At 45.4% G+C, this 21864-nt stretch overlaps 1 protein-coding gene across 3 annotated transcripts; it reads right to left on the reverse strand.

Annotated features, from left to right (window-relative positions):
- Positions 1 to 215: 215 nt before the first annotated feature.
- On the reverse strand, positions 216 to 21699 carry crb (cell polarity complex component crumbs). 3 transcript variants are annotated; one of them, XM_015182164.2, is made up of 13 exons: positions 20824 to 21699; positions 10621 to 10965; positions 9001 to 9993; positions 7770 to 8075; positions 6423 to 6961; positions 5642 to 6186; positions 5278 to 5578; positions 4439 to 5216; positions 4192 to 4374; positions 1952 to 3697; positions 1764 to 1888; positions 1287 to 1700; positions 216 to 1217 (listed from the first exon to the last, which is right to left on the reverse strand). In XM_015182164.2, exons 1-13 carry the CDS (start codon positions 21077 to 21079, stop codon positions 987 to 989), a joined length of 6762 nt encoding a protein of 2253 aa, XP_015037650.2. In that variant the 5' UTR covers positions 21080 to 21699; the 3' UTR covers positions 216 to 986. The 3 variants fall into 3 exon arrangements, with proteins under 3 accessions (XP_015037650.2, XP_001359143.4, XP_003736684.2); XM_001359106.5 differs by lacking the exon at positions 7770 to 8075 and adding an exon at positions 8710 to 8844 and having other exon boundaries at positions 20824 to 21698; XM_003736636.3 differs by lacking the exon at positions 7770 to 8075 and having other exon boundaries at positions 20824 to 21697.
- Positions 21700 to 21864: the final 165 nt, after the last annotated feature.

Genomic DNA, 21864 nt, shown 5'->3' on the forward strand with positions numbered 1-21864 from the left:
CCTCTCGTTGTTTCCCAGCTCTTTGTTTGTTCTTCCTTTAGTTTCAAAGAAGCACTTCCACTTAGTCATGAATATTTGATACATTCCTATAAACATTTGGAACTTTAATTATAATCTATATGTAGTACAAACATATGTACATATATATTCTCTGATTTGAGACTGGAGTTTTAGATCCTCCTCTTAGATCAAAGAGTAGACGAATCGTTTTGGAAAAAAGTCGAAATATTTAATATTTATTATATGTATAGTACAGTCTTAAGGTTACGCTTAGAAATTCTAGAGCAAAATATGTCTTTCATTTGATTTGAATGCTTAACCAATAGATTTTCTCCTGTTCTAATAGTTGCAATTGCTTTTCGTTACTCAATTTAGAAGGTTTAGTTTAACATTTTTTTTTGTATAAGGCCACATTTCCTGGTTTATATACTTCAGTATATATAGGCATATAGGATTTTTTAAACGTTGTTTTCTTTTAGCTCAGCTAATTTATGTAGTTGTTAAAATTGCAGATACAATACAAATCTATTTACAAAAAAAATACTCGTACAGTACAATTTGAAGGTAGGTCTACGCAGGGTAGAAATGTGGTCGGTTGTCGGTGTCCAGTTTTCAGAGCTATAACTTTGTTCGCAGCTTTGGGATTACACATACTCGTGGATAATTAAAGTAAACGAGGAACCGAATATTGAAACTAATCTAATCGGAATCGTAACTACATAACGACTATGGAGTGGTGTTTGCCATCTAAATACTAGAAATAAATAGACAACGGCATTATTAACTAACTAAAGCATAGGCATAGGCATCGAGGTGGTGTTTGAGGAGGGGAGGGGGGCGGGCTGCTGCTGGCTTTGAGCACCTTAATACGAACTTACGTACAAAAACATTGCATTACTCCTACTTCTCTAGGCTATTACGATATGGGCGGACTTTAGAATATCTTTTTGTTTGCTTTGCTAATCGAATTTCAATCGAAGCTTAAACTAAATAAGTCGTTCCTCTGGCGGCGGCTTCAGCACATTGTCCATTTCCAGCCTCGGATTGCAGTACTCCTGGGCGCTGGGGCTGTAGGTGCCGCGCGTGGCACGCTTGTTGCGCGCCATCACCAGGAAGGTGCCCAGCAGTGCTCCGGCAATCAGGAGCAACACCACCACAACGGGTATAACAATGATGGCTATATCTGTCGTCGATGGGCCATCCTCCTTGGCAACGATCTATATAACAGCGAAGAGTCAGAGAACTATCAGTTCTATACTACCATAAAGATATTAATTTATACTCACCGGTGCCGTGCAATTCTTGCCCGCAAATCCTTCCGTGCAAACGCAATAGTAGTCCGGTTCTGTACCGCAGTTCTCCATGCAGCGGCCTCCATTGCCGCAAATATCAGTGGCATTGCAGGGATCCGTAAAGTTGCAATATGCTCCGCAGTAGGGCTTCTCGCATATGCACTGGAAGGAGCCGCGCTTGTTAAAGCACCGACCTAATCCGCCACAATACTCTCCCTCCACACTGCACTCGTCAATGTCGTTTTCGCAGTGAACTCCCTCGAATCCAGTGCCGAGGCAGTTGCATTCGTAGGCCCCCACTAGATCCTTGCACTTGCCTTCGTTCTGGCAGGGGTTCGAGTCGCATTCGTTGATGTCCTGCTCGCACAGACGACCCGTGTAGCCCAGGCTGCATTTGCACATGGGTGACTGGAATCCAAGCAGCGTTAGTTTCCCAGCATTCGATTTGGGATTGTATTTATGATTTCTTACCACGCCTGTGGTCAGGCAGAGGCCTCCATTGTCGCAGGGCGTTCGCTCACAGAAGGGCACATCGCACAGGGTACCCTCAAAGCCTGAGGCGCAGGTGCAAGTAAAGTTATTGCCAGTTAATCCATCTGCAGAGAAAAATGATGTTCAAGGGTATGTTCAAAGAAGGGGCATTACCCCGGTGTACTCACTGAAACCGTTCTCGCAGGTGGATCCATTCCGGCAAGGCTCGTTCTCGCACGTCATCTGCTTGAGGACATCGCATTGGGGACCGGTGTAGTCCTCCGGACAATCGCAGAAATAGGCCGCAATCAGATCCGTACAATTGCCACCATTTTGGCAGGGCTGCATGGCGCATTCGTCGATATTCTGCTCGCAGTAGCGTCCCTCAAATCCTTCGGGGCATTGGCAGAAAAAGTCTGCCACCTGGTTGATGCAGGTGCCGTTGTTCTTGCACACCGTGTTGAGGCACTCATCGATGTCGATGGAGCAATCATCGCCCTCGTAGCCCGCCTGGCAGGTGCACGCATACTCGTCGGACGGGGCCCGACAAAAGCCATCGTTCCGGCAGTCCGACTGGAAGCACAGAATGCATCCCTCGTCGGGCCGTGTAGTGTTCAAACGGAACTGGGCCTTAAGCTGCACGGACACGTTCTCGGTGCGGGGATACAGTTCGGCATTGGAGAAGTACGGCAGCAGCAGATCGCCCACACGCGCCTCTCCCACACATCCCTTGAACTGGGAGCCTTGCTGGGCGGACAGAGTGGAGCCACGCGACTGACGCGACTCGGGCATGCCGCCCAAGTAGACCTGGGTGCTGCTCGACAGCAAATACTGAATAGCTGCCTGGTCAATGTCGACGGAGAAGGATGGGGCCGGATCCACCATGGACTCCCAGCCCTTCCAGCCGCCCTCCAGCTTGCCATTGTGGGCCCTCAGAAAGATGCGGCTCCACTCCCCGTCGGCGTTCTCTTTCTCGAACCGCGTGGACTCGCCAATATGCAGTTGGGTGAGCTTCCAGGTGATGGTCACGCGTCCCCCATTGACGCCAATCTCGAAGAAACTGTCTGCATTGTCGATGAACAGAAGAGTTCCGCCGGCCCGTGTCCGATAGGCAATCTCAATGGACGGCTTGAGGGTTTGCTTGGGTGCAGTTTCTCCGCCAGTTTCCTCGGCCGGTGGTGGCTCCTGGAAGTAGAAGAAGGCCAGCGGGCTGCGTTCCCGGCCCGTGAATGTGGTATTGGTCAGACATTCGTAGCCATCGTCCAGGTTTTGGCAGACACTCTCGCCGGGACAGGTGACCAGCTGGCAGAATTCGATCTCCTGGCAATCCTTGCCCTTGTACCCATTGGGACACTTGCAGCTGTAGTCGTTCCACGTGTTGCGGCACTCGGCATTGTGTCGGCAGGGATTCTTGCGGCATAGATCGTCGGATACCTCGCCAGGCAGCACCGAGGCACGGTCAATGCTGACCGCTCCAAGGGGCTTGGCATTCACTTGCACATCCGTAACATTGAGCGGATACATCTCCACAATAAGATTGAGTGAGCCATTGCTCACTTTCACGTCCTGGATGATGCCCTTGAAGTAGTCCTTGCTGTCATCTGTCGTCTCCTTGCTGAGCACCGTGACACTCTCGTCCACTCCAGGCTCTGTGCTGGCGGGCAGCAGGGATTCACGCGTCGGCGCAGGGCCGCCCAAGTATAGCACCTGTGCATCCAGCAGACCCGTCGTCGACAGCGTCTTGCGGAAGTACTCGGTACCATTGAGCTTGACCTGCACCAGTGTCTGATTGCGAACCACCTCGATGAGATGATTGTAGCCATTATCCAGCTTCTGTCCACCCACGGTGTAGGCCTCGGGGGTCCCAGAGAACTGCATCTTCACCAGTAACTCGCCGCCATGGAGCTTGGCCGAAACATACGAGTCACCAATGTCTAAAAGAAGGAAAGGCAGATTAAAGATTAAATATTACAAAAAGTATATGGGGTATTTGCCACGTCCCTTCCGGCCTCCAAAAAGGCGAAAATCTGATAGATATTCTAGTATCGAAAATGCATAACTATTAAACATTCCATTATATTCCAGATAGCAGAATCTAAAGTAGTTTTGATCATTATTAAAGCCGGACTCGGTCTCTCATAATTGAGCGCCCCCTGGCGGAGTGAGCGAGTTTTCGTTGGTTGAAAGAGAGACAGAGAGATGTAACGGAAAGCAGTGCGGTATTTCAGCAGCTAGAATATTTGTCATTAGGCGGAAGGAGGATGGACAGATTAGAGTGCAATCTATGAAAGAATTAGAACACTGACGCTAACGCTCTCTCTCGCTATCTCTGTCCGCAGTGGCTAAATTTTGAGATTACATACATACTTACTATATATTAACTGAGTACCGGGTATTATAGTATAGTAATCAGGCTGATTTTACTCACTTTTGGTGGGTGCCTTGCGTGGATCGCTGCCCAAATAGAAGACCTGCCCCGTGGGCTCTCGAGTGCGTATAAACATGGATATATCCAGAATAGAGCGTATGGCTCGTCTGCCCACATCGGTGGTCTCCACAATCACAGCCGAATGTGTGGTATTCTCATGCCCAAAAGTAGCTGCTGTCATATCTAAAAATCGAAAAGGAACAGTCAAAAATGATGCTTCACGGAATCCCTAAGTCCATCCACTTACTGTGCTGGCAGGTGTGTCCAAAGAAGGGCCTCGGACAGTGGCAGGCAAACGTGTGCCACAGATCCGTGCACTCGCCATTCGAGTGGCAGGGATTCGGTTTGCATTGTTCGGTGCGTGGACAGCCGCTTTGGACATTCTCCAGCTTGGTATCCCCGTACGTAAAATTGGCACTCTGCTCGTCGGGGAAGATCCATTTTCCATTGACGACTATGTCCTGCATGCAGCCCACAAAGGCCGACGGTTGGTGCGTCAAATGCCGTAGATATGACTTTAGATTGGGTATCGTTCCGCCCAAATAGGTACGTGGAAACGAGGGCTGGCTGTTGTTGGCCGTCTCGTAGGATCCCACTGGGAATATGGCCTGCTCATCGTTGGCCGACAACACCAAATGAGACGTATTGATGGCCACAAACACCTTATGCCAATTGCTGTCATTCAGCTTGGAGCCAATAAACACGCCCTCCCATTTGTTGAGCAGCGACGAATGCAGGTTCAGGCGTCCATTGATCAGCTCTAGAATATAGCTGACGGGCTCATTCTTCTCCCCGGAGGTGCCAAAGGCCAGCACGCCGTTGGGCAGCGTTGTCCTAAATTGCAAATTAATGTCATAGCCCTCCTCGCGCTCGGTGGTCACAGAGATGAGGCTGGTCGCCACCATCGACAGGGTAGTGGTCTTCTCGCAGGTGTCGCCCTGGAAGCCGTTCTCGCAGGTGCAATTATACAGATGAACGGTCTCGTTGACCAAATACGGCCGACAAGTGCCATTGTTCAAACAGGGCTACAGTAGATAGATCGTAAATCAGTAAATATTGAGATCTTAGATTCGATTTAGGACATACATTTGTTAGGCATCCAATCAGTGGCACCGAACAGTTCTTGCCACCAAAGTTGGCATCACAGTCGCACTCATAGTCGTTGATCTGGTCAATGCAGGTGCCGCTCTGGCAGGGATTAAAGCGATCGCACTCATCGATATTGATCTCGCAGTGGGTTCCCTCAAAGCCGGGTTCGCATTCGCAGGTGTAGGTGCCGATGCCATCGTTGCAGGTACCGTGCTTGCTGCAGGGATTGCTCTCGCACTCATTAATGTTGATCTCGCAGTTCTTACCAATGATTCCAGGCACACAAACGCACTCGTAGCTACAAAAGATAATTAGAATTATAAGCCGAAAATTCAGCTAGGATTGAATGGAATGGACTTACCCGCTGGCATTCTCGTAGCTGAATGGCTGACTAAACACCTTGGGAAGGTCCGTGAGGCGGCTAAGCTGGTACAGCGTCTGATTGGATCGCTCCAGGCAGTTGCTGTTGTACTGACAGGGATTGCTCTCACACTCGTTGATGTCCTGGTCGCAATTCTTGCCCTTGTACCCAGCATGACACTCACAGAAGTAGTCCTTCACCTGATCGAGGCATTTCGCCCCGTTTGTACACGGATTGGACACGCACTCGTCGATGTTTAGCTCACAATTCTGTCCCTCATAGCCAGTGCCGCTGCAGTCGCATCGGAAGCTGCCCAATTGATCGATGCACTGGCCTCCATTCAGGCAGGGATCTCCCACACAGTCGTCGATGTCAATGTCGCAGACACGTCCCGTCATGCCCGGTATGCATGAACAGGTAAAGTTGTTGATCATATCAATGCAGGTAGATCCGTTCGAACAGGGATTGGTGATGCATTCGTCAATGTCGATCTCGCAGTTCTCGCCACGGTATCCGGGCTGGCAAACGCACTCGTAGGCATTGATCTGGGCGTAAAAGAAAGGATTAAAGCGGCTTAATGTAAAGGCAATGTTACACTGAAGCTTTGGGTTTTAGCGGGGGATTGGCTCTAGCAATAGACCTACGACAGCTGTTCTTGTCACTCACTTGTCTCAATATCCGATGCTTTCCGTATTTAAAGAAAAACAACTAATTACACTTTAGTAACCACTTTAGTCGTCATCCCCCATCCGAGAGTTCCCCACCCCCCTTGAGTACCTACCTTGTTGTGGCATGTGGCTCCATTCAGACAGGGAAAACTGAGGCACTCATCCACATCCGAGTCGCAGTGGATGCCCGTGAAGCCTGGGGTGCAGTAGCACTTGTAGGACCCCTTCTCGTTCTTGCAGATGCCATTACCGCAGATCTTTGGGTGCAGCGTGCACTCGTCCACATCGTTGGCGCAATTCCTTCCTGTCCAGCCGCGGGCGCACTTGCACTCGTAATCGCCGTTGGGGAGGTCCAGGCATTCGCCGCCGTTCTGGCAGGGCTGGGTGGCGCACTGGTTGCATACCTTGTTCTCGGGACAGGTGCACAGGTTCTGGACGCACACCATCGGCTCCTGGCAGTTGAGGGGCGAGCAGTTGTCGGCCTTCTCGCACCGGTCTCCGGTGTAGCCCACCGAGCAGTAGCAGTGGGTGCCGTTCATTGAGCAAGTACCTCCGTTCAGGCACTTGCCGTTGGTTGCATTGCAGTTGATGGGCGTCAAGGCCATGGCGGCGGCCGCTCCTCCATCGCCCGTGCTCTGCTGGCAGTTGTAGCCTAGGGAGGAAATTCGAAATTAGAAATGGGATCATCTCAAGGTGAAGAGATAATCTTCTACTTAATTTTAAGTAATTAATTACTTAAGTATGTATATCTGAGATAATCTTCTACTTAATTTTAAGTAATTAATTACTTAAGTATGTATATCTACTCATACTACTACGCTACATATTTACAGTTGGATTTGCAAGGGTTGCACTAAAATTTTCAAAACACCGTTAAGTATAAAGCTCTAAATGAATCCATACACCAGAGGCCGTCGCCTCTCTCTCTCTTGCAATGCGCTCTCTTGTATTCGCTTGCAGCGTGCAATTTGCATTCAGAGAAGAGAAAGAGAGCATCCGTTATTCTGCTAAGCAGTGTAGTTTGTTTGACAGTTGAGCAATGCTGACAGAGAGACCAACAGAGACTGACAAGCAGTGAGGGCGAGGACACTCTAGCTGTTTATTCTGGGAAGCAGTGCAGGCGTCGTCTGGCAGAGATTCGTTTACTCTGATAAGCAGTTCAGGTGTTGTCTAACAGTGAAGCAGTGCTGACACATTAGCTATTATCACGCCATATTTTCGCCATTCAAAATTAGTTAATTCTAGTATTCTCAAAATTATTCTAACTAAATATATAGCCACCAGTGGGGATTCATTTAGGGCTTTAACATTTATACATAAGTAGAAAGCACTACTAGTTTTACATCCATTGACCGCATATAAAATAAAAACTACATTTAAGTGGATGACACGACTTTTAGGACAACCCTTTGCGTCACTCCACTTCGTCGTATATATGTACATATGTATATATGCCAAACCTGTGTATCCACTAGCACATATACAGGTATAATTGCTACTATATCCCAGGCAGGTGCCACCGTTCAAGCAGTTTTCTTGGGGACATGCATTCAGGGAGGCCAATCGATGGGTTGGTGACTGTTGTTGTTGTTGGTTTTTGTTAAGTTTACTAGCTGTTGTTGTTGTTGTTGTTGGTAATATTGTTGTTGGAGTTGTATTTGTATTCGTAATTGCTGGTACAGTGATTGCGACTATTGTTGTTGTTGTTGGCAGTTGTTCTGGTGTCGGTGTGGTTGTTGTTGTAGGTAGACAATGACCAATAGGGCCTAAGGTTTATAGCCATATACGGGAGGATTGTTGTTGTTGGGTTGTATGTAGTATATAAGATTAGGGGGATTAGTATATAGCGAATAAATCAGATGTTAGTAAATGCAATGGGAGATTATACAAAAAAGCAGATGCACATTAACATAATGCATTTCCCGAAGACTTGAAGGCAGTCCATAATGTTTTAATGTGTTTCCAATGAATTATATAGGTATGGAAGCTCAAGTTAAGTGCGAGGCTGATGGGCATACATCGACTTTTAACGACTGCACCCTGCGGATCCCTGTCAGAACGCAGCGATTTATACGAATGTATCCGTTCGTTTATGGGACATTTACGAGAGGATGCGCCCCTGAAGTTGAACAGGGGTAGCAGAAAAAGTCAGGTATCGAATGAGTGTAGTCATAGGATAGACTCTCCGAATATTACTGATCTTTGGATAATATTTCTTCAATTAGAGCGTGATGTATGTATGATTATTAATCGAAAAGAAGAGGATCTGTTGTTGCCCATGAACCAATTAATCTGCCTTGAAGCTTTGAAATGCACTGTGGGACACCCCCAATCTACAATTATTGGTCTAGCCCTTTAGCCCATCATCCAGCCTCTAGCCTCCAGCCACCATCCACGTACTCAGCTTCAGTTCGCAGCGTTTCCGCTTAAGCCACTCGGGCGAGATGTAGCGCTTCTTTTTCTCGCTGGCGCACTGTGATGGATCGATCATCTCCAGTTCGATCGAAGGCGGCGTTAGCGGCTCCAAGTCGGAAGCTTTTGTTGTTGTTAAGATACCAAAAACCATTAAGCCCAAAGAAAAACAAAATTAAAACCAAACGCTTTATAACCATGCATCGCCCATGAACAACCTTTACCCTTTTAGCTTTTTGGGAGGGAATCTCCCAGAGAGGGACTAGCAGTAGGACTTACCCGTTGTGCCTGGCTTACACACGCACTTGCCGCCAACGCACTCCGAATCGATGGGACACTGTTGGGTACAGCTCGGGCCCAGCTGGCAGAGCTCTCCACTGTATTCCGGGGGGCAGATGCACTGGAACCCAATGGCCTTGTCCACACAGGAGCCGCCGTTGAGGCACTGCTGGGTCTGGCAGGTCATGGGTCGATCACACACTTCGCCGCCCCATCCGTCCAGGCACTGGCAGGTGTACCAGCCGTACGTATCGAAGCAGCGTCCGCCGTTCAGGCACGGACTCTTGTCGCACTCATCCACGTTGGTCTGACAGAAGGCGCCCGTGTAGCCGGTGCCGGAGCAGTCGCAGCTGAAGCCATTGATGCGGTCGATGCAGCTGCCATTATTCTGGCACGGCTGGGAGGCACACTCGTCCGTGTCGATCTCGCAACGGGGACCCGCATAGCCCTTGGGGCACTCGCAGGCGATGCTCCCGGTGCCGCCGAGCACCACACAGGCGCCGTTGTTCAGGCAGGGATTCGACTGGCACAGCGGATGGATGTTCACCTCCGTTTCGCAGTGCTGCCCACTGTGCTGGGCATCGCAGAAGCACTGGTAGTCGCCGCGCGAGTTCTCCAGGCAGGTGCCACCATTCACACACGGATTCTTGCCGCAGGGCGAGCCATTGTCCTTCTGGCAGTTCTTGCCCGAGTACCGGGCCGTGCAGCGGCACTCGTAGCCCTCGGAATTGGAGGAGCACGTGCCATGACCCATGCACGGATCGGTCAAACAGAAATTGTCCGGCAGCCGGGTAAACAGATCATGATCGCTGCAGGGTCCGGGCGTCAGCGGACATACCCCAAATACGACATTCTGTATGGTCGAATTGTTCACGAACTGCAGTCCGGGTCCATCCAGAAGGCAGCCGGAAAAGGAGTTGCCCAGTATCAAGATGGCATCTTTGTAGCCGATGTCCTGATTCGTCAGGAACTGACTGTTATATGTGGAGTTGGCTAATGAAAAGGAGGAGGAATAATTATTGAACTTAACGTACACTCTATACCACATATAATCCCTGAATCTAGGCCATTCTATAGTGTTTGGCTAATCTTCTATTTATTATCAAGTTTTTGTCAAGATATCTATTGTAAAATTTTGTTAATCAAATATTGAACGATTGAAAACTTGTATAAAATCGATACGTAGGCGATACCGATTGTAAATTTGATTGTCGAAATCCCATTCGTATTCGATCTATACGATCGTTTCATTCACATTTGAGGTCTATATTACGTTTAAGCCTGACTAGAAATACATTTAGGGATGGCAGATGGTACACCGATATCTTTGGCGTGATCGGAACGAATGTATCCGTTCACTTACGTGAAATTTCTACAGCGAATGAGACGAAAAAGCCTTAAGCACGATTCTAGATAGTTCCTTTTCCGTCTATCAATTGATTAGTTTGTGCTCCTCTTCGTGATGATGGGGATTCGAAATCCCTTTCCCAATTTACTTGACAACACATTTCACGATTTATTTCGAACCCTTTTGGACATCCACGACACTCGCAATTCGTGTGAGAGGCTCTCTCGTCCCGTTGCAGAGCCAATTTGTTTTGTGGTTGGATTATCACTTACCAAATATGCTTGCCGCACGATCCACATGCAAATAGAGGTTACCGTACTCGTATTTGAACTGGAGCGTATGCCAGCGATTGTCCAACAGTTGGTAGGGCAATTTCACATCCAGGCGATTGTTTGGCCCATGGACGGCGGGGCCGGCCAATGAGATTTGCAGAAAATCGTTGAGCACTGAGATTACGATTGAGTTTTTGTTGTACTGCTGGGCGAGTATCTCGCCGCCGCGGCACGAGCGGAAACTAATCGCCGAATGGTCCCAAATGGGCATCGGCGTGGTCAGACGGAGGTAAGTGGAGCCATTAAAGTATGCCTCCTTGGTATGCACCTCCACGGAGGCAACATCTGCAAGAGAAAAGATCAAGAGTTTAGTTGTGGGGTTACTTCAGACCGAATAAAAGACTCAAATGAAAGCATGACAAGGCCAGGCCGGGCCGGGCCAGAGCCAGGCCAAGTCGGATCGGAGGGCGTACTCTCATTTAACTAATCGCATTTCATTCGAATCGCGGGGCTTTTCTGGGCTGGGGGGGAAAACGCATTTGTAACCGTAGACTTCTTCCTCATTTCCTCAGCGACTTATTTGGCCACACAGCAAAATGGCCAATTGGTTTACTTTGGCTTACATTTTCCCCTCTACGGCACTTTTTTCTCCTTCCCTCTCGGTCACTTCCCTCCGCGTCTCGTTTGGCTAAGAAAGTGTTTTTTTCGTCTAGCATTGACCAAATTAGACAAGTTGCCACGGCCAGGCAGCCGCATGCATGCCACATACCACATGCCACCACACTTAAATGGTAATCAGTGAACGTTTCATTTCAAAACTTTCATTTACCGCTGATCGCCTGCCAAGGCGCGCAGAATCAATTCCCATTTCCCCCAAGCACCAAGCACCAAGCACCAGAAAGAAGCTGTAGACCAGAAGACGCCGGCCATAACTTCGGACGACGAGTGGTTTTCTAATTCAGTTTTCAAGCGAGAGGGAAAGCCCACCTATCGGCAAAGACCGAAGCTTGAGGTACCCTAATAAGAAGAAGTACCCTAAAAGAAGCGTTCGAAGACTTCCACTAAACTTCGGGTGAATATAGTTTTCTGACTGGGAAAAAGAATGTAGAAATATATTTAACTACAAGTTAAATCTAAATGGTGGTAAGGTAATGCCCAAAACTGAAAGACTACAGGGATCGTAGAGGGTTATCGACTGTCTCGTCTAATAGAAGGCCAACAGTTCCTTAACTTCGTGCGCTCCATTTAATAGCAAAAAATCGTCATTCCTCGGAAAGTGTATAGCAAGATCCAAACAAAATGAAACAAACTTTCCTGACTGAAGTGCACAAGGCGTAAAAATAAGAAAAAGCCGACTATGACTGTTCATATGTTCGTGCTTAAATAGGTACGAGGTACGCACATAAACATTTGTGCCAAAAGCCGGTTTTGTAGACCGTTCAATAAACTGCAAAAGGCAAAAACCAAAATAAAACGGAGCGAAATCGGCTAAAAGGAAAAGTTTTTAACGAGAGGAAATGGCAACAGGGAAAAATAGGGAATTAATTAGGAATTTTCAGATCTAAAAACTGAGTCTGGGGACTCTTGCACGAGAGAACCGCGTGGCTTCTCTCATTTTCTATCATGCGATTTGAGCATCTTTGCTCGACTTGTGAATCCGAGATTTTCCGTTTCTCTTCGGCCCTTGACTGCCTGTGCGGATCGCCATCTACTGCTTGCTTCAGGGATCACCATCAAGTGGTTGCTTCAGGAAGCTTTGTGGATCGCCATTGACTGCTTGCATTGGGACGGTAGCACACGGTTGCATTTAACTAGGAAATGGAAAAGGTTTTTAAACTCTGCAGATAATAAACTATTCGAACATCTACTCCTCTGGTTAATAATTATAATTATTTCAATAGAAATCTCTGTACAGTACTTCCCCATTTGATCTGGGGCGTCTCGAACCAAAGTATGTATTTATTTTGCATTCCACCTTTTGCTAGACCATCACTCAAGCCTCCAATTGGAGTTGGAATACAAATGTACGGGTATACTCTTCATTAAAAATGACAAATGAAACTGTTGGAAGCAGCCAAAAACTTGAGAAACCTTTGGCCATGGCGCTCTGAGCTTTATTGCCAAAACGAACATAACCAGATTGAAGTTTGGGGGGAATTTGTGTTAAGTGTTGGTGTTTTTTGGCGTTAATAAACTTTTAACAAAAAATCGTACATATTTTTGCACTTCCAGATCATTTTAGCACCTTCTCGGCTGGGTTGAACCCACACGTTGGTGGTAGTGCCATGCCCTTTGGGCGGCTGCCCTGACCCATGGCCTGATGGCTGGGATCCCGGGCTTAGAAAGCACTCGAAGCGACCTCGTCGCAAACAGAACCTGAACGACGAACAACATAATGGAAAGAGGCCATTATGAGGCCATCGATTTTGCCGCCTCGCCTTGTCCGGTCTTCTCAAACATTTCGTACGAGTATTTTTGTGTTTAAAGGCGATTTGTGGTATTTGCATTGACAGTTGTTCGTCTGTCGTTTTGGTTAATGTATGCCAACAGGGGGGGGAGGGGACAGTAGGGGGCAGGCAGGGCCTTACCAAGTAAGTCTGGCAGTAAAGAGCTCATAATTATATTATACTCACGTACGAAACTAGGCAGAAAAATATTCAAAAGTTAAACAACAAAAATGCGATTTAAACTGCTAGATCGTTGGACTTAATGTTTCGACGAAGGGATACTCATTACTTAGATGCGGTGTATAATATTTTAGGCCCTATAGTAGGGCTCAAAACTCAGCATTAATCAGGCTATACGCTATAGAATATTTCATTATTCTAAATTCTGGTCGAGAGCCCGTGTGCCTTCATTTCACACATTCATGCACGTATTCCTTTACATTTATAGATGGAATGCACACACCTATACTATATTGTGGAAGTTAAGGTATAGATTCTCCTTATGCTTTGGCATGTGCAATTTTTTTGTACACAATCTCCGCATTGCTGTTGTTCTTGACCGTAAACAAACGGAACGGAAATTTCATAATCACAACCAAGGAAAAGAATTCTATTTCCACCTCTTTTTTTATTATTATTATTATTCTACTTTTTGCGTGACTTTTGGACAACCGTTTGTTGGTTTTTTTCTTCGACTCATAAATGACTTGACTCTGACTCTGACTCCAAAACCCGATCTTAAGCCGTCTCTGAGCGAATTTTGTTTAGCGGTGCCATAAAAAAAAAACAGTTTAATAGTGTATAGAGAGAATAGAGAGAAGAGAACGTTTGGTGGAAACACTTTTCGAGACTTTAATGACTTCTCGGCGCTGTGACTTTTTTTCGGGCACAAAAGAGTTTGTTATGCCGGTTCTTAAGTAGGGGCGTGGCAAATGGATGGAACTTAGCCAAATTTGAATGGTTTTTAATGAATTATTCCTACAGAGAAGACAATGGTAGGTATTTCTGGGATGAACCATCGTAGTATAAAGATTAATGGTGATTTCTGGTGGGATTTAAAAGATTTAAGTACTTAAATATAACAAAAAGGTGAATATAATTGTAATTAATAGCGCATTGCTCTAGCATTAATATTTTTGGAAGCCCAGGTGCTCAAACGACAAGTGCGCTATCAATTTGATGAACGATTTTCAGTACACCTAAAAGATTAATTGAGGGATTTAATTACAAAGGAAGTACAATTTTCTCTTAAAGCTTTTCGCCAACCAAAAAATGATGTACTTTCCCCCACACTCGTACCTTGGTACGGTACGGCATCAAAAGAGAAAACGCTCGAGATCTGCAAAACTGTATCTGAGATGCATAATTACACTGCTTGCTTTTCCATTTCCCAATGTTATTCCCATGCTACGCTATGCGCGTGGAGGGGGGAAAAGTGATTTATGCAAAATGCAAAATGAGATAAATGCACGCCAAACACTCAAAGGAGGAAGCGGTAAATGTTACAGAAAGCAACAACCGACTCCGCCTACACACTGGACAGCGGTAGAGAGCGACGTGGAGAGTGGGAGAGAGAGAGAGAGAGAGAGAGAGACCCAGTTAGGAAAGAAACACTCAAATCATTGCAACACTTGCATAAGCTTGTAGAGCATAAGTACTCCGAATGCATACAAATACATATGTAAATTAGCTCAACTTTAGCTTTTTGCTTTGTTTCTTCCCCTGCCTTTTGCACTGCATTCTGCTTGTATGACTAATCAGCGTGTCTGCATATGCAAAACAACACCAAATGTAAGGACATACATACATACATATACATACATGTACATATGTATGCACATGTGCTTGCTTAACCCCATGTGGCCGCTGGCTATTGCCGTTTTGCATGTTAGCCACTTTGAAACTAGATGCAGTTCTCGCTCCTCTTTCTCTCCTCTTTCTCCTGCTCATCTGCTGCTTTGACTGTTTTAATAATACCTCGTACCGGCACATGAGGAATGCAAGGGTATATAGAGATCGTGGGTACATAGGAAGAAAAAAGACGTTTTAATACCCCCTGAAGGGGTTAATTGTTTGATTTTGGTTGATCTTTGTGGCACAGTGTCGATTCAATTATTATTATTAATTATTACATATAGGCGTATCCAATTGTCGTGGTATTGCGACTTTCCAAACGCTCTTGTTGCTGATATTGTTTCTGTGGCAGGTGCAGTGGCAGTACCCACCCTTCCCCCGGGGATATTTCTCTGGTCTAACCCTTAGCCCGAGGGAAGTAGGGGGGGAGGGGGGATCCAAGGTGTTGGCCACAACAGAACGTTGCACGTTGCTAACTTCGGCTCGGCTCTGACTTGTGGGTGGTTGGGCTTGGGTCCGGTGCTTGGGTTGCCCGGGGACCCGGGATTGTTTTTTGCCGCTACAATTTTTTCCCCTTCTTCCATCCCACTCCTCACATCTCTGAATATGGTCATACTTCAATTGTTTACCCGTTGTATGTATGTGTGTGTGTCTGTGTTGCCTCATTCAGCTCTCAACCCACACTTTTCTGTTGTCCCATTGTTGTTGTTGTTTTAAATTTTTGCTCTAAATACTTTTAACTTTTTACTTTTTTGTTGTAACACAGTTGTTGTTGCTTTTGTGTAACAAACCGCCCACGAAAAAAAGTTTCATTTGCACTCGATTGTTTCGTACACTTTCTATAGATTGGGTACAAAGATTTTGCTGAGAAACTGAACGATGAAGGTAGAAGAAGAAGGCTGAAACATCATCAACAGTCCCATCCGGGGAGGCAAGACGGACTGCAACAGACTCCAAGACCTGCTAACGATATGTTTTTTACATTTTCAACATGTTCTCTTTATTTCCATCAACCTTAAGGTACCTAAGTGACTTTAGTTCCTTATAATTGGCATAAAATGCGATTTACGATTACTCTTATACGATTGCTAATTATCAAAGCGATTACAGTGAAATATGTTGAATGGAGTATTAAAAAAAACAGTTGTATGGCATTAAATATAGTATAACCAATATAGTAGAACTTCTGGCTTTTCAAAAACATTTTAAGAGTGTCTGGAGCTAGCTCAAAAGCCAGCATACAAATCGTGTACTACTCGTATTATTGTTCTTTGTAGAACAGCTATCGGAGCACTTTTTGAATGCACACGACATGTATTTTGTTTGGCATCGGTTTTCGTAGAATAAATAGAAGATTGCTCAATAGAAAGAGTATCTAAGCATCGGTGCATCAATGCTACTTTTTTGCTTCTTTCGGATGTTCAGAAGTTGCATAAATTACCGATGACCGATTTAACTTGTTTTCATTTTCTGAATTTAATTTGTTAGCAACAACAAACAACAACAACAACATCGGTAATAAAATAACAATGTTTTCGTGCAATTAAATTTGAAATTTTTAATTGCATTTTAATTGATGCGTTTTCGTTTTTCGGTTCACTTTTCTCCCTCTCTCTCTCTCTCTCTCTCTCTATAGTATTGATAGAAAAGTGAAAACGTGTCGCGGTTAAATTTTAATTAAAGCCCAAAGATAATACGATTATTGAAACATTCCAAAGGGTTTAATTATACTACTAGACGATGCTCAATAGTCATGAGGTTTGTATATAGATAATAATGCCGAAAGATCTTTATACAGATTTGTGGTAATTATCAAAAAGTTTTCCATTTGGGAAAAGTTTTCATATTGTTATTATCGTTTGTTTTTTGATGGAAGTTGGCTAAGGAAATAAACAAATAAATTAGTTATAGTTTGAGCCAATTTGGTACAGGAACTAGGCTTCAAAGAGCAATTACCCCAAATATGGTTGAAAATAGATGAGTTTCCGCTATGAATATTTATTGTTGTTTATTAAAGTTTTCTGCAATACGCGTATATGGAATTTCATCAGTCCAATTCTGGTTTAAATTGCGTCTATCCGGACACAATCAAGGGTGTGAACCGGATCAGAAGTGATTCAGGGCTACATATATGATATATCTATGGGAATATTTTAGCCAGATAGGAGTTCCAGCCTAGATAGTAAATATTTAAAGAAATTGAAGACAAATAGATACCAAATATAAAAGAAGATTAGTTAGGTAAAGTCGGTCGAGTGTCAGAGAAGGAGCTCCACACAGACAAGGTTGTTTCTTAATGGTAAATACTCATACTATATTTTCAAACATTTTAACGTTCCCAAGCCCCCATCCTCTTGGCACAGTTTTCCCTATACTTCTGAGAGCTCTTTCATGTCTGACTGCACTTTGGACCTGGAGAATAGTGGATCATTTGTGCCGACACCTATAGTTCAACGAGGAAAGAACGAAACTGAGATACAAACAAGTTCCCACACTAATTTCCGCTTTAGCTTCCAAGGAATGTGCTGAAGAAATGTTTATTTTTAAAATATTTAAATGAATACGGCGCTTCTATTATATAATATGAGCACACAATACCATGCGTATGTAGAGGTAGAAGCTAATTAGTTTTGATATTCCATGAAAGCTGCAGATTAACGTCCCCCAAACAGCCACAAAAAACTGCGCACACCCACAAAAATGCTGTTGGTTAAGTATTCAGACTATGAAATACCCACTAGTCGCTCTTCAGATTACATTTTTTTGTGGGCTACGTGCATGCATTTGTATTGTTCGGAATTCCAATCTGAAAGATAAGCATCAAAGGAGTCTAAACAGGGAATTTGGTTGCTCTACTTTATCTCTTATCGCATACTCGTATGTACACAAACACAGTATAAACTTTTATATGCTCTGAGAGTAAGGGGTATCCAAATTTCAGTGTGTCAACGGTTTCGCTGTGAGCTTGCTCCCATGAAATCATGATTACAGATTCGTATGTATCGTACATTCCCACTTCCACTGCTTGCTCTTCTCTTTTATCTCCGCGTTCTGGGAACAACAACAAAACAAACCACAAAAGCAAGCATACAGACTCCCCCAAAAAAAAACTGCTTAGAATTGAGCACACTCAAATAGAGCCGGAGAGTGTCTCTCTCTCTCTCTCTCTCTCTCTTCTACTGGGACTGATTCTGCTGGCTGCCGCTGCTGCGCAGCCGCGCCTGGGAACCCGTTTCTGTTGTTGGAAAAAAACAATTGGCCATGGCTCCAAGTGCGCAGCGACTGCGACCTGGCCCTTGTACTCGTCGTAGTACATGCTCTGGGCCTGCCTGCCAGACCCGTCCATCCACGAACTGGCACAAAGCAATGAACTGTTGAATAAAACAAAACCCAAAAACCTGAGAATCTTTTCCGGTGGTGCGTCCCCAGCAGAACAGTCTGAGCAAACACAGACCGGGAACAGAGGATGGGCCTGGGACTGTGCCCCGGAGCTGCTGCATCAGTGGGCGTTGCATTGTGGAGTGGGCACGCAGTTGGCCCGAACAATGGAAATGCTTTTAAAATAAATTGTGGAATCATGATTAATAATATTAGCATTCATTAAAATGTTTTAGAAACATCTCAAATATTTAAGCTTCGCGGTTGAGCTTCCCTTAGAAAAAAAAGTAGAAGAGTTCTACTTGCACTGCTTTAAGCTAGTCTCCACTTCTCCACCCCGAAGAAGGCAAGCAGAACCTTCCGCGTGTACCTGTATTTCCCACCACGATTACCTCACACACACCCCACCATTTATGTGAAATTTGTGTGCGTTCCATTCCACTGTACCGTCGCGGTGCTCGTATGAGTCAATGTTAACAATGCCCGTGCTGTTGGGCTGGGATCGCGCTGCGTATGCAAATAGCTAGAGATAAAACGCAGCTACGTGAGGGCCGCGATAAAGCCAACTTCGGGCAGCATTGAACAACGCCCCCAACCAAAGTTTTAAACATTTGTTTGCATGAAATTTTCTTCAAAAATTGAATCAAATAAAAGCGAAAGCCGCAATGTTTTGTTGTGTCGCCCGCTGTATGATATTTGCGGCTTCTGCGGTCGGGTCTCGTCGGCTCTTCCCAAGGCGGCCTGGTAATCGATGGAGAAACTGAAAACTGGCAACGTTGCTGCAACTGACGCCGACCTTTAGGTTCTCTATTATAGTCGTAGGGGGAAATCAGTACTTTTTTTAGTTCTTTTGTGGCTATTTTTATAGAGCAAGCTAACGACTTGCACTAATGGCCAGCGTCAGGCAATGGTCGCGGCCCGTTGCGTAGCCCCGGATTCACGGATACACGGGGTCCAAGGGGATGACCAGGCCCTGCGTCACGGCCGATTGCACTTTAACACTTGACCAGAGAACAGGCGGCGGCCTAAAACACAGGCCGGAGCGGCACGCGGGTGTGTCCCCCCCCCACCCGCGCGGGCACACAATTTCCATTTCCACTAACCCGCGGGGTCACGTGTTGTCGTCATTAGCGCGATGCAGGTAGCACAGGTAATTTGTTTCCCTCAAGAGGAGTGTACCTGCGCCGCGATTTTTTCACTTGAAAAGATGGATCATTCCAATTTAGGAGAAAATTCAGTGGAAAAACGGAGAAGAAACCACTCTCAGAAAATGACTATGATCGACGGGCGATGTGTCTGGATTTTTACAATGGAAGCTGACGGGCCCAAAAACCAGTTGTTTGGGTGGAGTGCAGGGCTTTCCCATCTATCAACCTTTCCCTCTCTCTTTCTCGGTGTCTCTCTGTGTTTTTAAATACCCTTGAAGAAGGTGCTTCGATTTTTCCAGATGCTTGACAGTGTATTAAGAGAGACAAATTTCCCACAAGCAGAGGGCCTATAAATTGTATTGAACAGTCATAAGAGAGATAATTTGTCAAGGGTATCCAAATTCTCGGTACCCCCCGGTTCTGGTTCCCTCATCGGAATTGCGGTACTGCTAACTGCTGACGTTGCCGGCTTCGGTGGTTTGGCAATTATTGAAGTCGCTGCTTTCCGGCCAGCGATAAGATTGCGGGTAACAACAGCGGTTGACTGGTCCGATCGGTATTGTAAATAAATAAACCAAATTTGAGGTCGTTTTTGCACAATCCCATTGAAAAAGGGGGGCACGGGCACACGCAGCACAAAAATACAGAGACAATAAGTGTGGAAGCCTCGCTCAATACGAGTATGTAACTGATAATTACGCATAATGAATCAGCAGTCGACATGTGAATCAATTTTATTATTCAATTTCATTATAATCGAATGTAGGAAATGAAATGAATGACGGAAGAAATAAAGAGAAATGCACTCATTAAAGTTAGCAAGCAGTTAAACTTCAAAAGAGAATATGGCAAGCATAGCGATCCCTAAAGGTTATGTTGACACTAGCTAACTGCTTGGCTGGTGGAGTCTTGTGAGTAGAAATCGAACAGTAAAATATTTTCTAACCATCTACAATCCAAGCAAATCTACTTCTCTCAAGCATTCTTTTCGTTTAGCGATAGCCAAAACCAATAATAAAATATTTGCGGATAATTAACACCATCAGAATTTAGGCATGTCAGATCTATGAGTCACCTCTTTAGAATAAGGAGAGAAGGAAAACTCGTTGAACAAGTTTTCGGTTACCGAAATTCAATGAAAAATCATTCCCTTCCGTCACACACACACATACACACTTGAGAGCTTTGATTCTCAACTCAAAAGTGCACTCGAATAAATGCAAGTGGTTCAGTGGAAAAAAAACAACAAACAAGAATCAGGCAGAACATTTCAATGGTGTCATGCATATAACATACAATACAATGATAGAGGGGGACCAGCGCTCCTCCGCTCTCTCACCACGTAGAATGTCCTCTCCTCTCTTTTTCGCTCTCACCTGTTGCTAAATATATTAATATGAAGAGAAATATCCATTGAGGCGCTGAAATGGCGCGCTTGAGCAAATGCTGCGCTGTCGACGTCGTAATTTGAGCTGCGCTTTTCGTGCGGGCACGGCTCTGCATTCTTCTTGCTGCTGATCTGCTCCGCTGCTGATGTTGTAGTCGTTGTTGTTGTTGTTGTCGTTTCTGTTGTCGTGTGACGTGCGCAGTTGCTGCGGTTGCTGACGCTGACGCATTCACGATCTTAGCCATGATCGTACCTTTTCGTTGTTTTCGGTATTGGCCAAGAAGGGGTTTCGTTTTGTTTCGTTTCGGTTTGTTTGGTTTACATTGGAGCCTTTTGGGCCGCTTGGAATACGTTTATTGCCTTTTACGCACACACACGCACATGCATGCTACACACATACACTTGCATTTGGTCTAGAACGGGTTTTTTTTTGTTCAGCTCTAGAAAAAAACACTGCTTGATTTGCACACTTTCGCACGCGACACTTTCTAGCCTGAATTTGAATATTGAATTGAGCACAGATTCGGATTGAGCCACTAATTTCCCATTTCGCAGGTAAGAACTCACACTAGCTGGCTTAAACAATGCTGCTCTGGTAGTGGTGGTTGTTCTGCCCTTTTGAACTGCAGGCAGTGCATTGAACACACACACACTTAGGCGCGTTGGCTAACACCAACACTAAGGCACGGGATTGTGCGCATAGAATGAGAAAAGCAACAAAAACTTTCGGCGGCCTCCGTTGCGATAGCGACGACAAAAACGTACGTCCGACGCGGCCGAGAACAAACTGTGAAATGTTGTTCGTGTTAGCTGCTTGCCACTGTAGTGGTATGTGTGCACAACAGGTAGCCTCATGGTGGTTTTTTTTCCTCATTTAAGCCTCGCTAGCGGCAGAGTGTGACCAGGCAGCAGGCAGCAACGGTTACACTGCTTAGTCAGCTGTGTTTTGTTTACAATTGTATTAATTTTGGTAATGGAAGGGTTTCACTACACTTCAAGTTAAGGCAGTGAAAAATATATAGAAATTTTA

Source organism: Drosophila pseudoobscura, chromosome 2, assembly GCF_009870125.1.
Source record: "Drosophila pseudoobscura strain MV-25-SWS-2005 chromosome 2, UCI_Dpse_MV25, whole genome shotgun sequence".
In the NCBI taxonomy this organism is placed as follows: Eukaryota; Metazoa; Arthropoda; class Insecta; order Diptera; family Drosophilidae; genus Drosophila; species Drosophila pseudoobscura.